This window comes from Silurus meridionalis, chromosome 1, assembly GCF_014805685.1.
Source record: "Silurus meridionalis isolate SWU-2019-XX chromosome 1, ASM1480568v1, whole genome shotgun sequence".
NCBI classification, from domain to species: Eukaryota; Metazoa; Chordata; class Actinopteri; order Siluriformes; family Siluridae; genus Silurus; species Silurus meridionalis.
The window spans coordinates 25,948,020-25,970,537 of record NC_060884.1 but is presented as its reverse complement, the minus strand read 5'-3'; the positions used below and the strand labels follow the sequence as shown (position 1 = coordinate 25,970,537).

Below are 22,518 nucleotides of genomic sequence, written 5' to 3'. Positions count from 1 at the left end.
GTGTGCTCAATAACAGGATTTAGGCTTTGTCTGAGGTCTTACAAGTTAAAACCAAATGTTAAATATAGGATTCTGTAGATATTCTTTTTTCCACTTTGTTCCTGTGTTCAAAATGGTTTTCTCTTCTGTAAACTGGTATTTGGAAATGTGTGTAGAAAAGGGAGGCAGTCCAATTGCACCTTTTAAGATTCAGAAGCTTGTGGCCAGAGATGTGTACAAACGATATACATGCTCTTTATGGCCTATTTGTGGAATTTCTGCAGCTGTTGTGTGAAGAACCTCAGCTTTAGTAGGTAAATCCCCAACGGTGAGGGCCATAGTTTTGCTTCCTGGTGCAAAGCAGGTCATACAAAGCAAATTAAAGGCCAGTGAGGTGGAGCTTTCCAGATGGAGCATTGCAATTGATGCTTCGCCTAGCAAACAGTTACTAATATTTGTAAAGGGATGGTTTCTGTCACACTTGTATAAACAATTCATTTGAATAACTAGCCGTTGCGTAAATGCTTGCAGACATCTGCCTTGTTATCCCTGATGAATTTACTTTTATGTATGCTACAACATAGCAGCTGAGGTTTGAGTCCATGTATCATGTTTGAAACACATCAGTTTTTTGGATAGCCAAATATCCAGATGCAGGAATTTCTGCATTTTTTTCCCCCTGTTGTGTTTTGGGAACCACAGAAGAAAAAGAAAGCCTGTGTGTGTGTTTGTTTATGTTGTATGTATTTGTGTGTGTGTATATTGGTGGCAAAAAAATAAAATCTGGCATCAGAGCGGAGGCATAGGGACTCATTGTAAGCCAGTGGCCTTTGTAGTGCAATGAGCCCATGGCTGCTAGGAGCATGAGCTGGCAGTAAGGTGCGAGAGGAGGAGGATGAAGGTAGCAGCAGCAGGAAGCTTCACATCAGCACACACTCGTGCCTTCTGTTCTCTGGCCTTTCATCTTCTTTTTTTTTTAACCCAGTTTCTCCATCACAGCTACAGCAGTCAGTTGGATTACTATTAAGGAAATATACAGCTTCAGCCACCCAGGCTTAGACAGGTTTTTATACTTAATCAATTCATTTCAATAATTAGAAAAATTCATAAATACTATTTAGACTATATGGACAAAAGTTTGTGAATGACCATAAGTTTTATGAGTGCTTTTTAAATGTCCCATTCCACATTTAGTTCACATTTCCTGTTATAATAATCTCCAGTGTTCTGTGAAGATGTTCCACTAGATTTTGGAGTATGTTTGTGGAGATTTGTGCTCATCCATTCACAAGGGTTTTAGTAAAGTTCAGGTACTGATGTAGGGTGAGGAGGTCACAGGGAGGAGTCAGTGTTCCAATTTGTCACATAGGTGTTTATAGGGTTGAGGCCTGAGCTCTATAGCAGGTCACATATAGAGCTCACTTTTGTTTGGGTCTTCCTGTTCAGGAAAAACTACCACATTCAATGACACCCTATACAAGTGTATAACCTTTGAGTTAGAAAAAGAATCACATGTTGTAAAAGTCAGATTGTCACACTTTTGTCTATATAGTCCATACTTTCCTGAGTTTATATCTCTTTTCTTAAGCCCTTTCTTGCCATTAATTTCTTTCCTTCTTTTTCTTCCTCCCTGCCCCTCCCTCTCTGTCGCTCTGCCTTTTTCTTTAATCTTTGTCACTGAACGAGAACACTGAGATGAACAGACATGATGGATGGCAGACTTTATCTAGCTATTATTAAGTTCATTCATTTCATATGAAACTCAAATACAAAAAAGCTGTATTTTTTTTATATGTGTTGTGTGTTTTACATTTATTATTTAATCTAATGATATGATCTTAACTGTTCTACTCATTTTATCATACTTTAACAAATGTCTTCATTCCTTCCACCCTTCATTCATTCACTACCTCAATATGTGGAATTGTCAGAATCTTCTTTTAAGAGAAATTCTTGAAGCTGGACATTTTTTATTTGTATATGGACAATCCTTTTTTCACAACCTTCTGTACTGTCATGGTCAGCGCTACTGGTCTACCATCTCATGTTAGAACTGGCAAATCCTGACCACAGACGAGCAACAGACTGAAAGTGTGATCTGAAGTGAAGTGTTAGCATTCCGATTTTAAGTGAGAGAGATTTTAAGTCAGTTTGTGATCCCAACTTGGTGTGGAATCATGCGCTCAGTCTACTGGTCATCATACAGGGTGTATGAGTGGATTAGAGCACCTTTAGAGCACCTTTCATGCTTTCTCTCAAAGGTGTAATTCCAATTTTAAAGAGGATTAGCTGAATAGGTTTGTGCCTTTAAAGACGCATGACTTACTAACAGGTTTATTCTCCTTCTGAGTGCTCTGAATGCTTCTCTCGGTTTTAGATCAGACACTTGTTGACCAAAAAGCAGGCAACTAAAAAAAATAATACTTAGCTAAGATGGTGTACATATTAATTTATTTGAGATGAATAGAGTAAAGTGCACTAGGAGCTGAGAGCAGTGGTGAACATATTGGCTTATTAAGTCCTGGCTTTGTTCGATTGGATCTCCCTGAGCCTCAGTCAGCAAGCCTATATAAAGGGCACAATAAGCTTTACCCGTTTTAGGAGTCTATTAAACTGCAGTTCAGATTAACCTTTAGGTTAATGAGATTATAATCTCTCAGGACACCTTCTCCCCACACGGATGCAGCTACAGTGTGTGGTTTACTTTCCAGAATTGCAGGATCACTATACCATTCTCTTTATCTATTTATCCCTCCAAATGTGTCCATATTTTTATTTAAGCCAAAAAAAGTGGGTGTGGCCTGAACTAGATGAAACCCCAGAGAAATACCAGGGTTGTTATCATGGTATGTGAATTCCTCAAGATCAGGTCATAATTGGTCTCTGCTAAAAATTTTATCTAAAGCTGAACAAACTAGCAGTCTAATTTATACCACGGTGACCCTGACCAGGCAGTGACTAAGGAGGTGTTTTGCTCTTTTGGTATTTTTTCCCCATGTTTTATATTCAGTAAAAAATTGTGTTGTATTACTGTAGGTTTAAATCTTGAATGCAAGATGAGGTTGCACATTAGCCTGTATTCTGAAAATGTGCTGAGTAGGCTGGTGCGATATTGTAACCTTGTGCAACAGCTGGCTTGTATTACAGTAATGTCGCGTGTCGCTACGATCATTTCGAAGTTTTGCTTTGCGTACGTGCTCTTCCAAAGGTTCAAGGACCTTTTACGCAGCAGTTCGCCATCTCTAGTTTAGGCTCTCGGATTTCAAGCTGTGAAATTCCTCCCTGGCGTCGCCATAGCTGTGAAAGCCATCAGAGGGCTTTAGATAAACCAACCCTCCAGAGTAGGAACCAAGTGTTCACAACACTGCTGGTGCTTTTCCTTTTACTGTTGCACACCAGGTTGTGAAAACTGTGTGATTTATTATTTTTTTATTCATTCTCACTTTTATTTAGTGCGCAGGCTTTTAAGTCTATGGCATGCAGATGTCAGATTATTTTTCTTATAATACAGATTCACAAAATAATCTGTCGTGTTTATAACTAAAGTCTATTCAGGAAGATTAAAGTGGGATGATATTTCGATGGAGATTTAAATAATAGTTTTTCTTGGTTTACTAATTTGATTGATCTTAATGCGTTTCCCACTGTAACATCCCACTGTGTGTATTGTGTCTGTATTCTCTCGTAAATTTCCCTCGTAAAATTTCACTTTCTGGGTGTTGTGCTACTTTTCATTTACATTCTTTTCATTGTCTCTTCCAGCCTATAGTTGGTTTATTTCAAAGAATTCTTGAAAAGCAGTCATGAAAACAGGTTATTTTGTATAGACCATTTTTGCATAATTTTTCTGTTTTATAAGCTTTTTCCAATTTATTTATCTTGGATAACTTGATATTGGAAAGCATTGTATGCATCACATTATTTAGTTTTGCTAACAAACCGTCAGGGCTTTAAAAAAAAAAAAAAAGAGTAATGATGATAATGAATAATGTAAAAATACTGTATTAGGTATAAAAGAAAAAGTACAAAATACATATTGGGTCACCTGAATTTTCCAGCCATATGTGGTTCTTTCCCAAACTGTTATTACTAAGTTGGAGGCACACAATTCTATAAGATGTCTTTAAATATGGTACCATTTAAATTTTCTCTTTACATGACGTACTAGGAGACTCAAACCTGTTCCAGCATGTGCACAAAGCCAGTGCTATGAAAATATACTTTACATGAGCAGGAATGGATCTTGACTGGCATCAACCCTACTGAACCCTGTTATGATGAATGTGAACGCTGACTGCACCCAGGCCTCCTCAACCTACACCAGGAACTGACTTCACTAACACCCCTGTGACTCAGTGAACACAGAATCTCTACAAGCACACTCCAAAATCTAGTGAAACTTTAGGGACTAAATGTCAAATGGGATTTAAAAAAAGGAAATATGGTCAGGTGTCTACAAACTTTTGCTGATATAATGTACCTGTGATCTCTTAGACCAGTGTATTCTGGCAAATTTTGCCACTGTGGCGCAACCTAACGCGATTCATCCTTTTTCTTTTTTACATTTTAGGGCAAACCAAAGTCCCAGCAACAATTTAAAATGAAGCTTACAAGTGTCACCTGTACAATAGGACACCATGTGAAAACGAATCCAATTCGAATAGGGCTTTAGTCATAATCAAATCATTACTTGTTCAAGCATGAATATTTAGTCATTTCAGTTGCAGCAAGGAATTTTTATACAACCAAAACATTTGAAACTTTGCTTGCACTTCAGACTCATGTGAACACCCTGCCTGTTAAGCTCAGTGTTAACGTTTGTTCTTGTCTTATCGTCGTTGCTACACAATGTTGTACTTAAGGATTATCATGGTTATATTAAGAGTGCAATATAAATGCAGCTGCCTAGCTCGTTGCTCTTGTTTACGCATTTTGAATACGAGTGGATCTGCAGGACAAGTGTTGAGCATTGACAGAGCGCAAGACCTCCGAGTGAAGCACCTGCTGTCGGGCTTAAGCATGATATAATTCTAACTGGTACAGTGTTGGATTAAGTTTATGGCTGCTAACTGTGCTTGTGAGATAGACCACCTCGGTTTGTTGAAGAGTACTACAGTATTTGAGCTCGTTTGACATTTTGCAAGGTATAGTATATTCAGTGAAGTTTTATAAAATGTTCTCAAGCATGCAGTTAAGCTTTTCAAGAAAATGTTCAGTTCGGCACATAAAGAAACACACATTAAGCAATTTTATCAATTTTATCATAATAACACCTGTTTAAATTTTTCCTGATATCTTCTTTCGGCTGCTCCCATTAGGGGTCGCCATAGCGGATCATCCCTCTCCATACCCCCCTGTCCTCTACATCTGCCTCTTTCACACCAACTACCTGCATGTCTTCCTTCACCATATCCATAAACCTCCTCCTTGGTCTTCTTCTTTTCCTCCTTCCTTCACTGAGAGGTGTATGAGGGAAAGTAAAGTTTGAGAATTCCAGAGATTATGACAAATTTGAGCAAATAAATAAAGGGAGCTGTGTGCCTCATTGCCTGTGTTCTTTGTGCCTTATTTAGTGATTAAGTTGGATTTGTTATTTACACTTCTTCCACTAAACTGTGAGTTTCATTCCAAATTATATTCCAGTGAATTAAACTGTGTGTGAAAAAGGATTTATGTGGTTACTTGATACAGTAACAGCCTTCTGTGTGGAGATTATATGTAGGAGCGCTAAAGACTATTCTCCTAATAGTAATGCTGACAGACTGCAACTTTGATGCTATTTATTTTTCTGCGGTTACACTGGTTACAATGTTAGACTATATTTGCACTGTACGATCACTTTAATTTACCTCACGTCTGCAACGTACCCCACTGAATTACCACATCACACCCTCAGCTCTATTACTTCCTCTTTTTTAGGGATGTGCTTCTCCATAACTGAGGCTGGTTTGATTCAACACAATGCAATAAGATGCAACAGAAAAAATATGATGCTGTAAATCAATATGTTACGGATAGTTTTTATTTCTTTGGTTTGGACCACAACCAAGGAAATAAAGTAAATGTACTTATGCCTTCTAAATGCATTGCTTTTTTGCAAACAGGCTTTTGCAGTGCAAAGAAATCAGTTAAAAAACAGACATTTTTCCTGTTCTGCATCCAGGAAGATGCAGCTCTACCTCTGCCAGGTTAATCTATATTTGGTTTGACTCAGAAAATACATTGGTCTCTGTAGTGTTGTGATCTGTCATATTCAAGAAGCAGCAATGATGCTGAAAAAATGCGCTTGAGAAACAGCTTAGCGAGGAGAAATCAAGGTGTATATATAAAATATTCACAAAAAAGTGTCTACTAACAATCTACTTCTAATCTATATCTACTAATAATTAGATATAAATAAATCAGTTTTTACTGATGCAAATATGCAAAAAAAACAATTAATCACGATAGAAAAAATCCAAACTTGTATCCTATGCACACCTTTTTTTTTTTTTCACATCGATAACTTTTATGCTGATGCACAGATGAATCACTCTTTATATTCTGCATGTCTTCATAGTTATATATTGAGAAACAGACAGGAGGTGGAGCTGAAGGTGGATGAGGATGGACAGGATTAGAATTGAGTTTATTAGAGGGACAGTGCAGGTAGGATGTTTTGGAGACAATATGAGAGAGGCTTGATTGAGATGGTTTGCTTCCAGGCTGGAGGAGAAGAGAGAGATAGATGTGGTGAGGGAAGACATGCAGGTGTTTGATTTGATAGAGGACAGGGTGGGGTATGAAGATGGATGATACACTGTGGTGACCCTTAACGGGAGCAGCCGAGAGAAGTGGGTTTTCATATTTATATAGAGGACTTGCTATCTCTTTATTTTTTCAGTTATTATGTAAATAACTTTTATATACCTTTTTACTTTTTACTCTCTTTGCTGCGGTAATACTTCAATTTCCCTCTGGGATGAATAAAGTTGTCTGCCTGTCTAATTATCTATCCATTGAGAAGTTTTATGGTTTAATGGCTTGGCTGGAAGTCATGTTTGGATCAGTGACACAGTATATTTTAGGATGACCTGCAGTGTGTCTTATCTGGTGAGAGAATTTAAGCTGAATTCTGTGCTCTGTCTGTTGATCATTGTCCCAGTTGGCAGAAAATAATCATTCACATTTCATTCTAGTTAGTTATAGTTCAATAAACGGTCCTATTATTCAGTTTTACTGGCAGCACATCTCACCGTGCCTTTATCTCTTTCTCTCGCCCCCACAGAGAATTTTCAACTCCTTTGTGTACACTGAGAAAACTTCAAACGGCGAGACTGAGGTGCAGCAGGTGAGTAAATTTTCTCTGTCTCTGTGTGTGTGTGTGTGTGTGTGTGTGTTTAGTCTGTAAGGGCAAAGGATGCCAATTAAAATTCGATAGTAGCTGTCTGGTTTGCTTTGAAGCCGACTTTGTGTTTGTGCGTATGCTGAAACTACTGCAGCAGTGTGAAGCTAAAAAAAAAATTCTATAAAATATAATACAACATTATTTTGAAAAAAATCTTTTGTAAAAAAAAAAATGCACAGACATTTTGTTCAGTTGTGAAGATATAAGCATCTAAAATATAAAATTCATTTAATGTTGTGTAATAATTAAATGATATACAGTGTGTAAATTAATTATTCAAACATTGAAAACAAGCATTTGAACATATAGTAAAGCAGTAAATCACGTTTGAAAACAGACAAGTTAACTGTTGTAGTAGACACATACTATAAAAAGAGAATGGAACGGGGAAATTCAGCAAGCTAACAGAAAAAATATGCATTGGTGTTCAAATGCATAAGCATTCAAAATTGAAAACCACAACAGTTATTAAAAATTGTATCGTTCACTGCTGCTGTTATTTGTTGCTTTTAGATTCAGTGTTTGTTTAATCTTAAATTCAACTTTAATTCAATCCATCATTATATCGCGAGCGAGGTGACAAGTCACAACCGAACAGATCAGTGCGACTGTCCCGAAGTTAGCAGACAAACAGTTTACACAATAGCACTTTTTAAACGATTCCATTTTCACATGATGAGGATTATACAGTTTTTGCTTACCGTACACTTTTTCCCGCTGCCAGTTGACTCTTTATTCTCCGCCATTTCGCAAGCGGCTGTGTTATCTTGCCCTCATGCTAATTCGTAACTTAAACAGCCCAACTAAACAATAATGGCATTTATTGACAACGAATTTCATTATTGATTATTATCGAATTTAGCCTGATTTAGATTTGTGATTGATGGTTGTACAGGAAAAAAGGTGAAAAGTTCAAAAAGTGTTTAGTGACTCATTAACAGAAGGTTACATGGATGAATGGGCTCTTCTTGACCAAAGATAAAGCAAATACCAGAGGTGGGCAGTCAGAGCCAGCAAGGCTTTCTCTGCTGACCTAAACACTATCAGAAGCACTGATCTACATTTACAACCTAAATTCTAATATTTGTTCCATGAAATTGTACTCATTTATTCCCAACAGTTTATTCTCTTCATTTCATAGCGTTTCTCTTGTCTGCACTGCTTCCAGTATGTGTACGTGGGATTTTTTTTGTCCAATCAGATTTCAGCCTCTATGTGCTGCCATGTCAATCTAATCTGCCCAGAGCTTGCAAAGTCTGTACTGCTGGCGTTTTTATCATCATCTCCTTAATAAATAGCTCTGTTTTTTTAGCCAATCAGATTTCATATTCCCCTCACAGGGAAGCTAGCTGTCCCAGAGTAGCGTCAGCATTTTTCCATCCTCTGATTGGTTGGTCAGAGGGAAACTGTTACAGCCGAGTTCGACTGGCAAAACACCCGTGTAGCGATCTGCACATATTAATACATCAGAGTTAGACTTTTTATGCCTACGGAGAAAGAGAAATTGATTTGGTCTCAAACATACTTAAAAATCCATTTTCAAGAAAAGCTAAACATCGTGAGGAGGTCGGTCAACCCCGAAGCTAGATAGCTTGTCTCAGCCCGGGAAAGGGTTTGTTCACCACTTTTAGAACAGTGAATACGAGCGGTACCACTGGATTACAGCCTTTAAGGAGTGGTGCAAATTATGAGTCTGCATCTCTGGTGAGTAGGTTAGATTTTATTGACATTTTAATGTTTTTGTTATGTTATTAGACAAATATTGATTCTGAACTGCTCCAGATGATGTAGGTGGGACAGTTTCAATGGTAGTGTAGAGGTTTGGAGTTGTCTTAACTGGGTTTCTTGCTTTAGTAAAAATGGTATTCAGCCATATGTGAAATGCTTCTCTCTCTCTCTCTGTAATGTCACCTGCTGTTATATTGCGTTTTTATACAGTATTGATGGTTTCTATAATCGCGACGTGATAGTTGTGTTATTAAGAGGAGGATTAAGTCTGGTAAGTCCCCACTGAAGGCCCAGGTACCGAATGCATGGCTCACCACTGACAAATACTAAAATAATAGCAAATAAATACAGAAATAAATGTTTTTTGGGTGGCTACCAAACCCATAAGTACAAGCATATGTACACCTGTATATAAAGTAGAACTCGGTCCCTGTGTGACTGTGTTTTTGCCTGTGTCTGTGTGCCTCTGTGTGTCTCTGTGCACCTGTATGTCTGTGTGTCACTGTGTTACAGTGTAGCTCTGTGCATGTGTGTCACTGTGTGTCACTGTGTATCTCTGTGCATGTGTGTCACTGTGTGTTACAGTATATCTCTATGTACCTCTGTGTCACTGTGTGTTTCTGTGCTTGTGTGTCACAATGTGTCTCTATGTGGCTGTGTGCCCTTGTGTTACTGTGTTTCAGGGTGTTTCTGCGTCTCACTGTGTGCCTGAGCGTGTTTATCTGCGTTTGTGGTGTTTCTGTGTACCTGTGCCTGAGTCACTGTTTGCGGGCCTCTGTTTGCAACGGCCTGTTTGTCTCTGTACCTCTCTCCTTCTCAGTGAGCCTGCCCATCGGGGTGTGTTTGTGTGTGTGTGTGTGTGTGTGTGTGTGTTTGCATGTATATGTAAATTCTCTGCATAACATTCCACTCAGCCCGGAGCTTGAATATACTAGGATTGGGGTGTAGTTTTTATTTTTTTGCTCAGGTTGCCTTGCCAAGAAAATCCCCTTGTGAGTGCCTTGTTCCTGTGATACCGTGTCACTCCTGCAGCTGTTTACTGTCTGTTAGTGAGAGATTAAGCTGTCTGTTTGCACTGTGAGAGTTCTGGCACCTCAATTACTACCAGTGCACTAATGTCTGAGCTTTAGTAGTAAACGATAAAGCATTTGGCATGCTGAAGTGACGCAGACCCAAAGCACCTGGGATTATAGCGGATGTTTTAAGTGCATGCTTTATTCAGCTACATTTTTCTCACCAATCATGCAAATGATCATAAATGGTAACATCTGTAAAATCTTTTATATATATATATATATATATATATATATATATATATATATATATATATATATATATATATATATATATATAATGCTTACACTTCACTGTATGGATATGTTATATTTATATCTGGTTTTTTATTAACCGGGTTCATAAAAATGTTCATGTCTAGTTCCCAGTGTTTGAGTGGATGTACATCTTTACTTCAGAGTGATTTGTAAATTGTGAATTGGCTTTTGATGAAAACTGTGCAAAATAGCAACAGACACATTCACACACTATATGGCCAAAGGTTTGTGTACCTCATTATCACACCCAAATGTGTTTGTTAAACATCCTATTTCACTATCCTGGGAAGACTTTCCAATATATTTCAGAGGGTGGTTGTGGGGATATGTGATCATTTAGTCACAAAAGCATTGGAGAGATCAGGTACTAATGTACCCCAGGTGGAGGTCTGAGATAGAGTCCTGCATGGGACGAATTCTTTAGTCCCGCTCCCGAAAGGTTCTGTCCTGCTCCCTCAAAAATATTTTTTCCCGCCCGAACAAAACCCGCAGGTAAAATGTTTAAATTCCCTTTTGAATATGAATGAAAAAGAAACTGAAAATTATCGTTTATTTTATTTTAGACTTTTTGTGTAAGTGATGAACATGGATATGAACACGGACCCTATCAGAACATAGAACATCAGCTGAAACGATATCCCCCCCCAAGGTTTTGTCGTGTTGTATGTTCCTTTCTTTAATAATGAATAATAGCACTCCTCTGTCTTGAGCTTCAGACATTCAGACCTCGGTGTCTAATACCGTCTACCGCACAGTTCGCTTCTGGCCTTGTGCTTGTAAATCGTTTTATTTTATTTTAGTTGCATTGTTGCTTTTGTGCAATAGATACATAAGTTTATTTGTGTGTAGTCATTTATTTAAAAAATATATTTTAAAGACCATTTTGTGGGAGTCCCGCAAATTGTTTTATTCTCCCACAACCCGCACACACGAGTATTGTACCTCCCACACTCGCATTCACTCATCAAATCTTGTCCCGTGGGAGTCTCTAGTCTGGGGTACAATCTGTGTTCCAGTTAATCCTAAAAGTGATCAGTGGGGATGAGTTCAGGGCTCTGTGCACATCAACCTTGACAAAACGTGTCTTCATGGTGCTCACGTTGTGTGGAACAGGTTTCGGTTTGTTGGGCCCCCTGAAAGAAAATTGTAATGTTACAGCACAGTAAGGCATTTAAGATAACTCTGCAAATCTTTGTGGTAAATGTTTTAGGAGGGAGGGCAAAAGTTTTAGCGTATATCACTATAAGGTTACAGATTTGGGTCCTGACCAATATTGCTTATAGTCCATTTTCTGATTTCTATTTTGTATATTAAAGAAATGTGATGTTATGGGACAATAGTACCATAATTTCCGGACTATATATAAGCCGCACCCACTGAATTTGACAAAGATTTTTATTTTGAACATAAATAAGCCGCAGGTGTCTACATTTAAACGTATGAACTTTACATAGGCTTTAACGAAAGACAGTGTCTGTTACACGGTGTAACGGGTGAAATATGTTGTGGCTCCTTTAAGAGCAGAGTGGCATTTTGAGAATAGCCTGCCTCCGCATTTTTTCACTATTACTGCATGTGTGCAAGACCGAGGAATATGTCCTTTATTATTTTCTGATGATTAACCCGTAACGCTGTTGCCAAGAAAAATAAAAAAGCACTGGAGTTAGCGAGCTCTCCCTTGACCCTGATACAACGCGTAATAACGGCTTGTATCTAAACCATCTACACAGGTGAGGTGTGTTTTTTTTTTTTCGTTTCCGTTCGGAAATTTCATTGGTCTAATGTTATGTCGCTCAGTTTTTTGGCTTGAAGTTTGTGAAACCGGGAAAAACCCAGGAAAAATTCATAAATTAGCCGCTTCGTTGTTTAAGCCACGGGGTTCAAAACGTGGGAAAAAAGTAGCGGCTTATAGTCCGGAAAATACGGTAAATGACTGTCATTCTCCTAACAGGCTCTATTTTCTTCTTAGTAAAGTTATAAGTTAACTTATAAGACAAAAAAAACTCCTCTTTTCTAAATACACTCGCACAATGGCAAATCTTGTGAATAAGATTTTTTACGATGAAATAATAAACGATAAACGTATTCCAATAAACGGGTGAAGAACTGAGTACTTAACAGCACTGTTGTATCAGTTATATATCAGGTTGATGAAAGCATCAGTGTCTCCAATGCCTTGTGTAAATGCCCGTTTTTGTTTTTTTTTGTCTCCCCAGATGTTTATAGTTTGAAACATAGAAAATCAAACAGCTGCTCTATGGATCATGTGACTTCTAACTTTATAAAGCGAGTTATTTTTTTGTTTGGTCACATTATCATCATCATGATTCCTGCAAATGTTGTTCCAGCACATGGAACATAACACTCTATTGATTTGGCCATCGGGGAGTAAAGGCTGATATCAGATTTGGCTTTCTGTATATAAATTTTTTCCCATCATTCACTTCGAAGCAGATCTTAAGATAGTTTAAGAAGTGAGTAAGCGCTATTCACCATTTCTGTCTGTTCACAATTATTCCAGTTTTTCCCTCTTTGAAGGAAAAAGCGCAATTGGTGAAAATTGCTTAAAACAGCCATAATTCAAGGAAATTGCTTGTTTATGTTAAGAGTATTATACTTATGAGAAGGACAATGTTGGCTTTGAAACTTTCTAGTGAGTAACCTGTGACATTCAGGTTTAGTGTCCTAAAGCACTGACGTCTTGTACATTTCTCATGAACCACTGGACGCTGCTAACATAGAGCATTCATGGTAATAAAATTATTGCCACATTTTTGAGGAATGAATTCCACCCTTTTCATTAGTATTATTATATGTTCAAAATGTGTTTATGTGTGTGTTACATTGTGATCTCATGCCACTTTTCTGTTCCACGTTTAATCTTTCCCCCTCTGTGGAAATCAGTTTATCTGATGTCATAATGGTTATTGCGTGTAGATTTGACTTCATTCATCACTTCTTGAGTCTGTTACGCTTGACTTTCTTTCATTGTGTATGTTTGGATTTGCTTAGTTTGGATCTTCCTTTGTTATTCCTGATACTAGGTCGCACAAAGACCTCTTTGGAAGACTTAGACCCTTTCCCTCACCCTATGTTATCTTTGGTAGAGCGGCGAGCCAAATTTACCTCTACTTGCCAAGCTGTGTGGCTGAGGTGTGCACGGTCAATGGGTCATGGGGCTATTTCTCTATTCCCTGGATCTCCTGGATCTCTGGCAAAATGTTTTCCTTTTTTTCTGGGTGAAAAATGAGCCGGTATAATTGTCATGTTGTAGCTATTAGGTGTGAGGCTGTGTTGTGCTTGGCATTTGTGTGCACCTGATTTGTTATGTGGTTGAGTTTTAATGTCATTTTTGGGCATGTGAGGATCCCAGCAGCGTTCACGAGCATTGCTGCTTTGCTAAATGAGCCAGCGTTGAACGAAAACGCTGGTGCGCGTGTAATTTATGTCGAACGCCTGGGGGAACCCTTAATGCCGAGCCAGTATTGCTCAAGCTCTTTAATTTCCCTTTGGGAACTTCGTACTGAGTAAATAATCCAGGGTTCATAGACGTGCAGTTATTTTAGCATGGAACCCCTCACACGAGAGTCATGCTCAAGTTCTCACACTGATCTAAAAGCTCATCTGCGCAGCACACTTTCTTCCCTCTAGTCATTTATCTGCAGCAGGGAGTGGAGGTTATACTTGCAGTGCATGTTTAATTAGCACCGCTTTCTAGTCTGTAAGGTTGACTCTTGCGCTCTTTGATCAAGGCCCAGTCTGGGGAAGCGCATTAATCACTCACTTCACCGCCACCTATAATAAAACAAGTCATTCAGAATGCAGTCTGTGCTGCTTCACTTTAGGTTCTCACATTATTTATGAGTTTCAAATGAATATCCATAACATTGAAGTGTTGAAGCTTTTCAAGTCTGCAGATCGGCTTTTCGTGTTGCTTTTTTGCCAGTGATTGTGAAGACATTTGTAGACAAATCAATCTGAGACTTTATCCAGACTTCACAGGAACAAGGGTTTGAATTGCCATCAAGCCACACCAATTGGTTTAAAACTCTATGCTTGTTTTCCTCTCCTGTCACTTCATGGAATGCCTACCAACCATATCCGACAGTCTTGTGATTTTCTGGATAGAAGTTTTTGGAGTAGCATATGCCATGTAATATCCAAGATATATAAAAGTTTGTTACATCTAAACATCAAGTTAGGTTAAATCCAATAAAGCTAGACTGGAAATCTGCATTAAAATCTACTTTAAGGAATCGCTAGAAAATAATTTTCACAGCTTTGATAAGAAAAGATAAAAGTGCTGGCAAGCTTTGCTGACCATAATAAAACCTGTCGGGCTCTAGAGATTTGAAAACATGTTTCCTTTTTTTTTTAAATAAACTGTTTGGAATGTTACTTCAGAAGGCAAAAATGTCAGATCTTTACATAAAAATGACTAGAAGGCTCAACAACTGAATTTAGATGTATACATTGCGATGCCTGTAAAGATCAAAAGGACCAACTAATTGTCCTGACCTGTTGCTGATATGAGATGTGTAGGAAAGTGAGGTAGTTGGTGTGAAAGAGGCAGATGTACAGGACAGGGGGGTATGGAGAAGGATGATCCGCTGTGGAAGCCGAGAGAAGAAGAAGAAGAAGAAAAGTGAGGGATGTAGCTGTTTCTCTGTACTTGATTTTATTGAAAATAGATATTTGTTTTGCTTCAAATCACTGCTAAAAAAAAGTTACATTATAACCTTTACAATGTGCTGTATTAAACACTGAAGATGTGTAAGCTTTATTATTAAATGGCGCAGAACCCCCTACAATAAACTCTGTAAAACAAAGGTGACCATTAAACATACAGTAAAGGATTGATATGCCCTCACGCTCACTACTCATTTATTTTACTCAGAAAATACATATTTACTTTTTTTTTTTTTCCAAAAATGTCCCTTCCAAAGCATTTGAGTATGAAAGGTAAATCAACAATTGTATTGTATTTTGCAGATGGCAAGTTGACAACCATGCATAAAAAATCTATATAAAATAATACAACATTGTTTTGACGATCTTTGTTTTAAAAAAAACTTCTCGGATACAATACACGGATATTTTGTACATTTGTGACGATATAAGCATCTAGAATATGTAATTAATTGAATTTTATATAGTATTAAAAGGATATAAACATAAATTCTATATACAAACATTAAAAACAACCATTTAAACGTATAGTAAAGCGGCAGTAAATCCCGTTTGAAGACCGGTAAGTTAAGTGTTGTAGTATCAAATGGAACTGAGAAATGCAGCAAGCTAAAAAAATATGCATTGGTGTACAAATGCATAAGCATTCGCTGAAAACCACAACGGTGACAAAAGATAATCGTTTACTGCTGCTGTTATTCGCTGCTTTTAGACGTAGTGTTTGTTTGCATCGTTTTAATTAAATCCATCACGCAATCAGCTCGATTGATTAAATTAAAACGGTGCAAACAAACACTACATCTAAAAGACAGACAAAACAGAACAGATCCAATGTGACTGTAACCAAGTTAGAAAACAGTTTACACAATAGCACTTCAGTAAATTATGCCATTTTCACATGATGAAGATGATACAGTTTTACGCTTCTTTTGTGTTTTAAGCATTATGTTCATTTAGGTCCGTTTTGTTGTGTTTTCAGCTGGCGAAGAAGATACGGGAGAAGTTTAACCGCTACCTGGACGTAGTGAACAGGAACAAGCAGGTGGTGGAGGCATCGTACACGGCCCATCTGACTTCCCCACTCACAGACATTCAGGACTGCTGCTCCATCCCACCCTCCATGATGGAGTGAGTAGAGCTTTTTAATGAATTCTGTAGGATTTCTAGAAATTTTGTTCTGCTGTAGTTTAACATAAATTTTTCTGAAAGAAAAAACATTAAGGATCTTCTATTTGATGGTTAAATAATTATACTGTAGCTATTTAACATGGTCATTTAAGAACATTTTGTTATTTTTGGTCTTGTAGTCCTCAAATAGACAACATCATTATATATATTTTTTAGCAAATCTCTTGGAGATGCTTGAATGGGATTACATTGTTTCCAGTCATGGTTATCGGCGTGTGTGTTGAATTGTTTAGAGATACCTAGCGGTAATTGGACAGACTGAGCCAGATCTCTTCTAGCGAACTGAGATGCACACACTGCAGTATGTTTAAATGTCAGGAGCATCCTATCTCTAGAGGAAGCTCGAACACAGAGGCGCCGTTAAAATCGAGTCGAGATGCTCTGTGCTTTTAAGCCTAATCTCAATGGGAGCAGATTGCAGAGTTTCCACAGTTATCTGTTAAATCTCATCCTCATGGTGTCTGGCTGCCTCTCTCTCTTTCTCTCTCTCTCTCTCTCTCTCTCTCTCTCTCTCTCTCTCTCTCTCTCTCTCTCTCTCTCTCTCTCTGGTGTTTGCCTTTATCTTCTTTCACACCTTTTTCTTCACATTTTCATTGTCATTTTCGTGCCATTTCTTTCATCTCCTTATCAAGCACAACCCACCACACACACACACACACACACACACACTGATCTTCCTCTGCTTCCTTACTATAATCTCTGATGACATTGCAAATAGTCTTTTGCTAGTAAATAATTTTCATGAATCACCAGCAGGTCCATAAACAATGTTTGAAACATTCTCAGTCTTCCCAACACACACACACACACACACACACACACACACACACACACACACACCAAAATTCAGCATGACTTGGCCTTGAAACTCAACTTCTCTGCTTTGTGTATTCCTGCAAGTTTTTCACACTACTGAGAGTTTTAAGGAGACCAGGTAGGGGTTGTACACTGAGGCTGCCTGGGTAAAAGCATTTCCCCATTACACATCTGAGTTCAACTCTCACACTGTGCAATCTTTTGTTTTTAAAATTCTATACGATATGTATGTGGCTCCACTGTAGGATCTAATATCAAGTCGAGAGGCTTTTATTGTCATTTCTTCTATACACAGTGGTACACAGTACACAGTAAAAATGAGACAACAAACCCTGGATATGTATAAGGGATTACTGTAGGAGCTAACAAAGGGTTTGGTTTATTTTAGGTTCTAGGAACATTTTAATCTCACAAGTAGACGTAACAAGCAAATAAATGTGTTGAACTTCAGTGGATGCAAAAGTGAAAGTTTCAACCATAATTACAGTAATACAACCAACATTTTCAACCATTAACATATAAGTAATATACAAAATAGCAGAGAATGTATAGTTTCCATTTCCTGCAAATACTGTCACACCCCCCTGGATTACTGAATGGTCTCTACTTGGCCTCCTACAATCTGGTATTTCTCATCACTGTACTTTGCCAATAATATTTGACAAGCAAAAAGAGTTCATCAGCAAAATCGATTTTAGATTACACCATTTACTGATTACTAAAAGTTTCCAGTTTAGATCAACATTCTATTCTTGAATAGCTTATAAAGAATGCTATGAACTACATCTTTTAGTGCAGTGGCTCTATTTTCCCCACATTTGGAGTGATTCTGAAGTTTTGCCCACAGAATTCCATGAATTTTAGAGACATTTGTTTCAAAGAACAATTAAGAAGCAGCTTCCCTTCCCTAATGTGTGTCATAACCTCTGCATTGCAGTGGAAAAAAAAAACGTAGCTCTGGAATATGATCTGGAACCTGAAATATCGCTTCTGACCTTTTAAATTCCCATATGTTAGAAAAACCTCAGGGAAAGCATGCTGAGCGAGGGAGAGCGCCAGAGAAGATTGCCTGAACTGGGAGCCTGAGCCGTCTGATAGCACATTGCTCCCAAAACTTCAAAGGCTTTCCATAAACACTCCCAGACTCTTGGACCACTTTGTGAAAATTTGCAGCTCTCACTGTGACAGTTTTGGAAAATATTCCCCCCAAACACTGAGTAGCAGAACCAACACCGCAGGCTTTCAGATGTGGTTTGGAGGTGAATTTGTACTGGATATGACTGTGACATTTATATAACCGTAAAATATACAGGAGAGGTAACTCTGCCATGTTGATTACACCAAAACCTGAAATAGTGGAAAGTGGTGCTTTAAATTATGACAGAAATCCCAGCTGACTTATATACACTGTGCACTATACACAGTATTAGGTCACTATTCCATTTGTTGCTTTAGCAATGGTATATTGACTATACATTATTATTTCTCAGTCTCATGTGTAAAGTACAACCAGAACAAATCTGTGCAGTATTAAAAAAAAAAACGACAGAAAAAAAATCTGGAAAAAATAGCTCCAATAGGCTTAAGTGGCAAATACACTATATGGACAAAAGTATTGAGACACCTGACTTTCTCAGCCATGTGTGGTTCTTTCCCAAACTGTTATCGCAAAGCGGAAGGCACATAATTATATAGTGTGTCTTTGGATGCAGTAGCATGAAATTATCCCTTCAAACTAGGAGACCCAAACCTGTTAAAGAATGACAATGCCCCTGTGCACAAAGCAAACTCTGTTAAGATACGTGTTGGAGTGGAAGATCTAATGACCTCAACCCTTTTGAACACCTTTGGGGTTAATTGGAACACTGACTGCACCCCAGGCCTCCCTCATTACCTGACTTTACCAACACCCTTGTGTCTGAATGGGCAAAAATCTTTAAAAGCACACTCTAGTGTGTCTAGTACAACATCTTCCCAGAAGAGTTGAGGGAATTATAATAACATTTGGCAATATAGTTTATTTAGTGTGATCTCTTCTTACACGTGAGCAATAGTAGGAGCCTGGCTCTCATAAACCTAAAAATAAAGGTCCTTTAATGTCCTTGCTAACTCCTGTATTTGTCCAATTTCATGCCAAAATGACTGCTGTGGTAAAGATCTATTACACTAGATTTGTTCAAGAGATGCTTGAGCATTACATACACATGTTGTAGGGGTCTAATTAAATGGCAACTAATAAGACCAACCTTCAGCCACATCATTCCATTTAAAATGCTAAAGTTATATGAAAGTTTTACTATTGCATCAGCACGGTCACTCTCTAAGGTAAAATGCAAACAAATTGGATACTCACAATGTAGTATTTAAACTGCTACAAAGAAATCTTAAGAATCCAGAGAGGTCAAGGACAAAGAAAGGACTGTATGGCCAAAAACTTTCCAAACCTGATGTTTACTTTTTTCAGAGACCTGAAATGTCCAGCAAGGGCCTCGCTTAGCATCTGGCTTCATTGTGATGCCAAGTTGATCTTTCTACAGTCCAAAGAAGCTTAATCAGGAATAGGAGTGGTAGCAGCCAAGAAAGAAAATGATTGGAAGAAGAACAGGGTGAAAAGGCTTAGATTTGCTGAAGATTGGAATGGACATCATTGAAAAATAGCATTAGGAAGTGACAAATCCAAGTTTGAAACTTTTGGGTCCAATCTTCACCAGTATGTGAGAAGACAATTTGGAGAGAGATGAAAGAATGAGTGTTTGAGGTCTTAATGGTGGAGGGTCTGCCCTAGTGTGGGGCTGCATTTCTGCCATGAATGCTGAAAAAAGCCTGGTATAATATACCAGAAGATTACTTGAGAAAACCTCAAGACAGTATCCTTAAAAGAGTTTAAGGTGTGCCTAGTGCAAATAAGTGTGTATGTGTTTTTACAAAAAAAAAAAAAAGTTGTGTAAATATTTTTAGTTACTATCTTAATAAAGAGACCAGAAAATAAATATGGTTGGTCATTTAAACTTTTCTAAAACAGCAAAGCTGGCAGTGGCTTTGACGCAGTACTTTTGCTAAAGTTGTCTATAAAAAAAAATCCATCCCAAGCAGCCATGGCATCGCAAACATGAACAGTACAACGGTGTGAACAGTCCCATGGGCTGTTCATCCATCATCTGATCGTCTTCCAGCTGCCATTTCTGCCCTCACTTATGGATAAAAGACCAAGTGGTTGACACTGTATCAATGTCATGTGCCTGCTACTTATCCCGCCTGTGTGTTTCCCGGCACACTCTGACCTCTGCTTCAAATGTAAAGAATGCTTTAATCATTCAGCTTTCATCCCAGTGATAGCTGCTTCACTTATCCAGCTATACTGCATTCTCCAAATAACCACATGATCATCCTGTGCTTAAAGTGACTGAGACATGAGGTCAGCCTGCAGCCTTGCAGTCTGATCCCGTTTATTTTCTAATGGGGGATTTTAATTTTCTGTAGGATGTTTGAGAAGCCCTCTCGTCAATATCAAGCCCTTTCGAACAGCATTTTAAAGCCGTATAGCATCTCCTCGTGACAGCGCTGCTCATTGTGATTTAAGTATCATAAATAAATGTAATCAATAATATTATTTGTGAATGCTCAGTAAACTGCTGAAATGAGCTGCAAACATCTTTATACATTTACCATCATAAGCAAATAATTTATAAATATTTATAAAGTCACACACTGGCCAAATATCTATCTGAACAGGATGTCCCTTGACCACATTAATTAACCAATCAGTTGTATTCTTTGGCTCACTCCCGATTTAATAATAAATGCTAATAATAAAAACCAATTTGAATTATATTTATATTGACTTCTTGCATCCAATTTTGGATTATACAGAAAAATTCTGAAAAGTCATCCCCCAAAAACTTCAGGTTTGCTGCTCATACTGTTAGAAGAATTATGGCCAGTGTACTGAATGAACAGTCATATTGCTAGCATTTTAAATGTTTCCTGTCGTCCTGCCAATCCAAGCTCGCTTTCACCACCCGACCCTGACTGCACTATGCTCGAACCAGTGGCTTACTGTAGGCCATAATAGACACCTTTTATTCATTATATTTAAGTCCTGATGCTGAGTGATGGTTCTGTGTACTCTAATATAATAGTAATTAGTTTTTTTTTTAATGAAATCCCATTTATTATTTACTGGGAAATTCACATTGTGTTTTCCGGTGTTGTATAGTGGTATTTTTTTATTTTGTTCTTGTTTACCAACGTTCCAGACCGTCAGCTTAGAGTATGTGTGCAGTTGAATCATGGGAAGTTTTGGTGGCTCTGATGAAATGAAGAGCTTTACAGTGACAGGCAGTAAAACTTTCTCTTTCTCATGGAATGTCTTACACACAAGGTGCAATCTGGTCATGGTTAAAGTTATTTAATATTAAATGAAGCTCAGCCAGAGGTGGGAAGTAATAAAGTATAAATAGTTCATTATTGCACTTAAGGAGATTTTTCTGGTATCAGTACTTCACAATTAATTTTTACTTTCACTCATTACATTTTTACACAAATATCTGTACTTTCTACTTACATTTTTAAATCAGGCTCATTACTTTAGTTTTAATCTATTTGGTGACGTGATCAATATTTTTTCTTCTCATTGCACACCGTTTTCAGCTCATCAACCTATTTCCTGTCATTGCGCAGCTTTTTTTAATCTACTGCTGGTGTATCATTTCCTGGCTCTCACACACCACAGACGTAGACTAGTTTACGAAGCTCACAACGAGCATTCATCTTTGCTCTACTTGTGTTCTACATGGTAGATGTTCAGCCTTGATACATTAAATAGATAACAAAATTATAAATTGTGTAAATATATAATTATATGAGTGGCGTCCAATTTCCAGCGCGACACTAAAACAGGTAGCAGTAATGGCTACTTTTTACTTAAGTACATGTCAGAGCCCAGACTTCTTTACTTTAACTTGAGTGAAAAAAATGTAGTAGTCAGTACTTCACCTTTTACCAAAGTTTTTTTAAAACATCAGTATCTGTACTTCTACTTGAGGGATGGATGTGTGTACTTTTGCCATCTTTGAGCTCAGCTTTAGTAGATGCACAATATTTCGGTTTTCTCCTTTTTTCCCCCCTTTACTGTCTCATTAGTTTGATCATTCATGCTCTGTTTTACTCTTTGACTCAGTGGTATAGCAGAATAGATGAGATGTCAGTGTAGTGAATTCAGACCACATGTCTTTCTTAAGCCACAAATCCTACGTCTTTTATCTTCTGGATGTTGGTGCATTAATGACTTGACAATCTAAGGAGTGAGAAAGGGATGTCCTGTATGATTCTTATCTCCAGGGAGCTGCTCAAGCTTTTTTATTAGCAGTGGAGCTCCAGGCCAACTGATCGTATCACCAA

At 37.9% G+C, this 22,518-nt stretch overlaps 1 protein-coding gene across 1 annotated transcript in view; it reads left to right on the top strand.

Moving 5' to 3' along the window:
- Positions 1-22,518, top strand: part of cachd1 (cache domain containing 1) — a 76,122-nt gene that overhangs the window by 21,124 nt on the left and 32,480 nt on the right. The window contains 2 exon segments of the mRNA XM_046848767.1: positions 7,247-7,309; positions 16,094-16,242. Coding sequence (XP_046704723.1) covers positions 7,247-7,309; positions 16,094-16,242 — 212 coding nt within the window.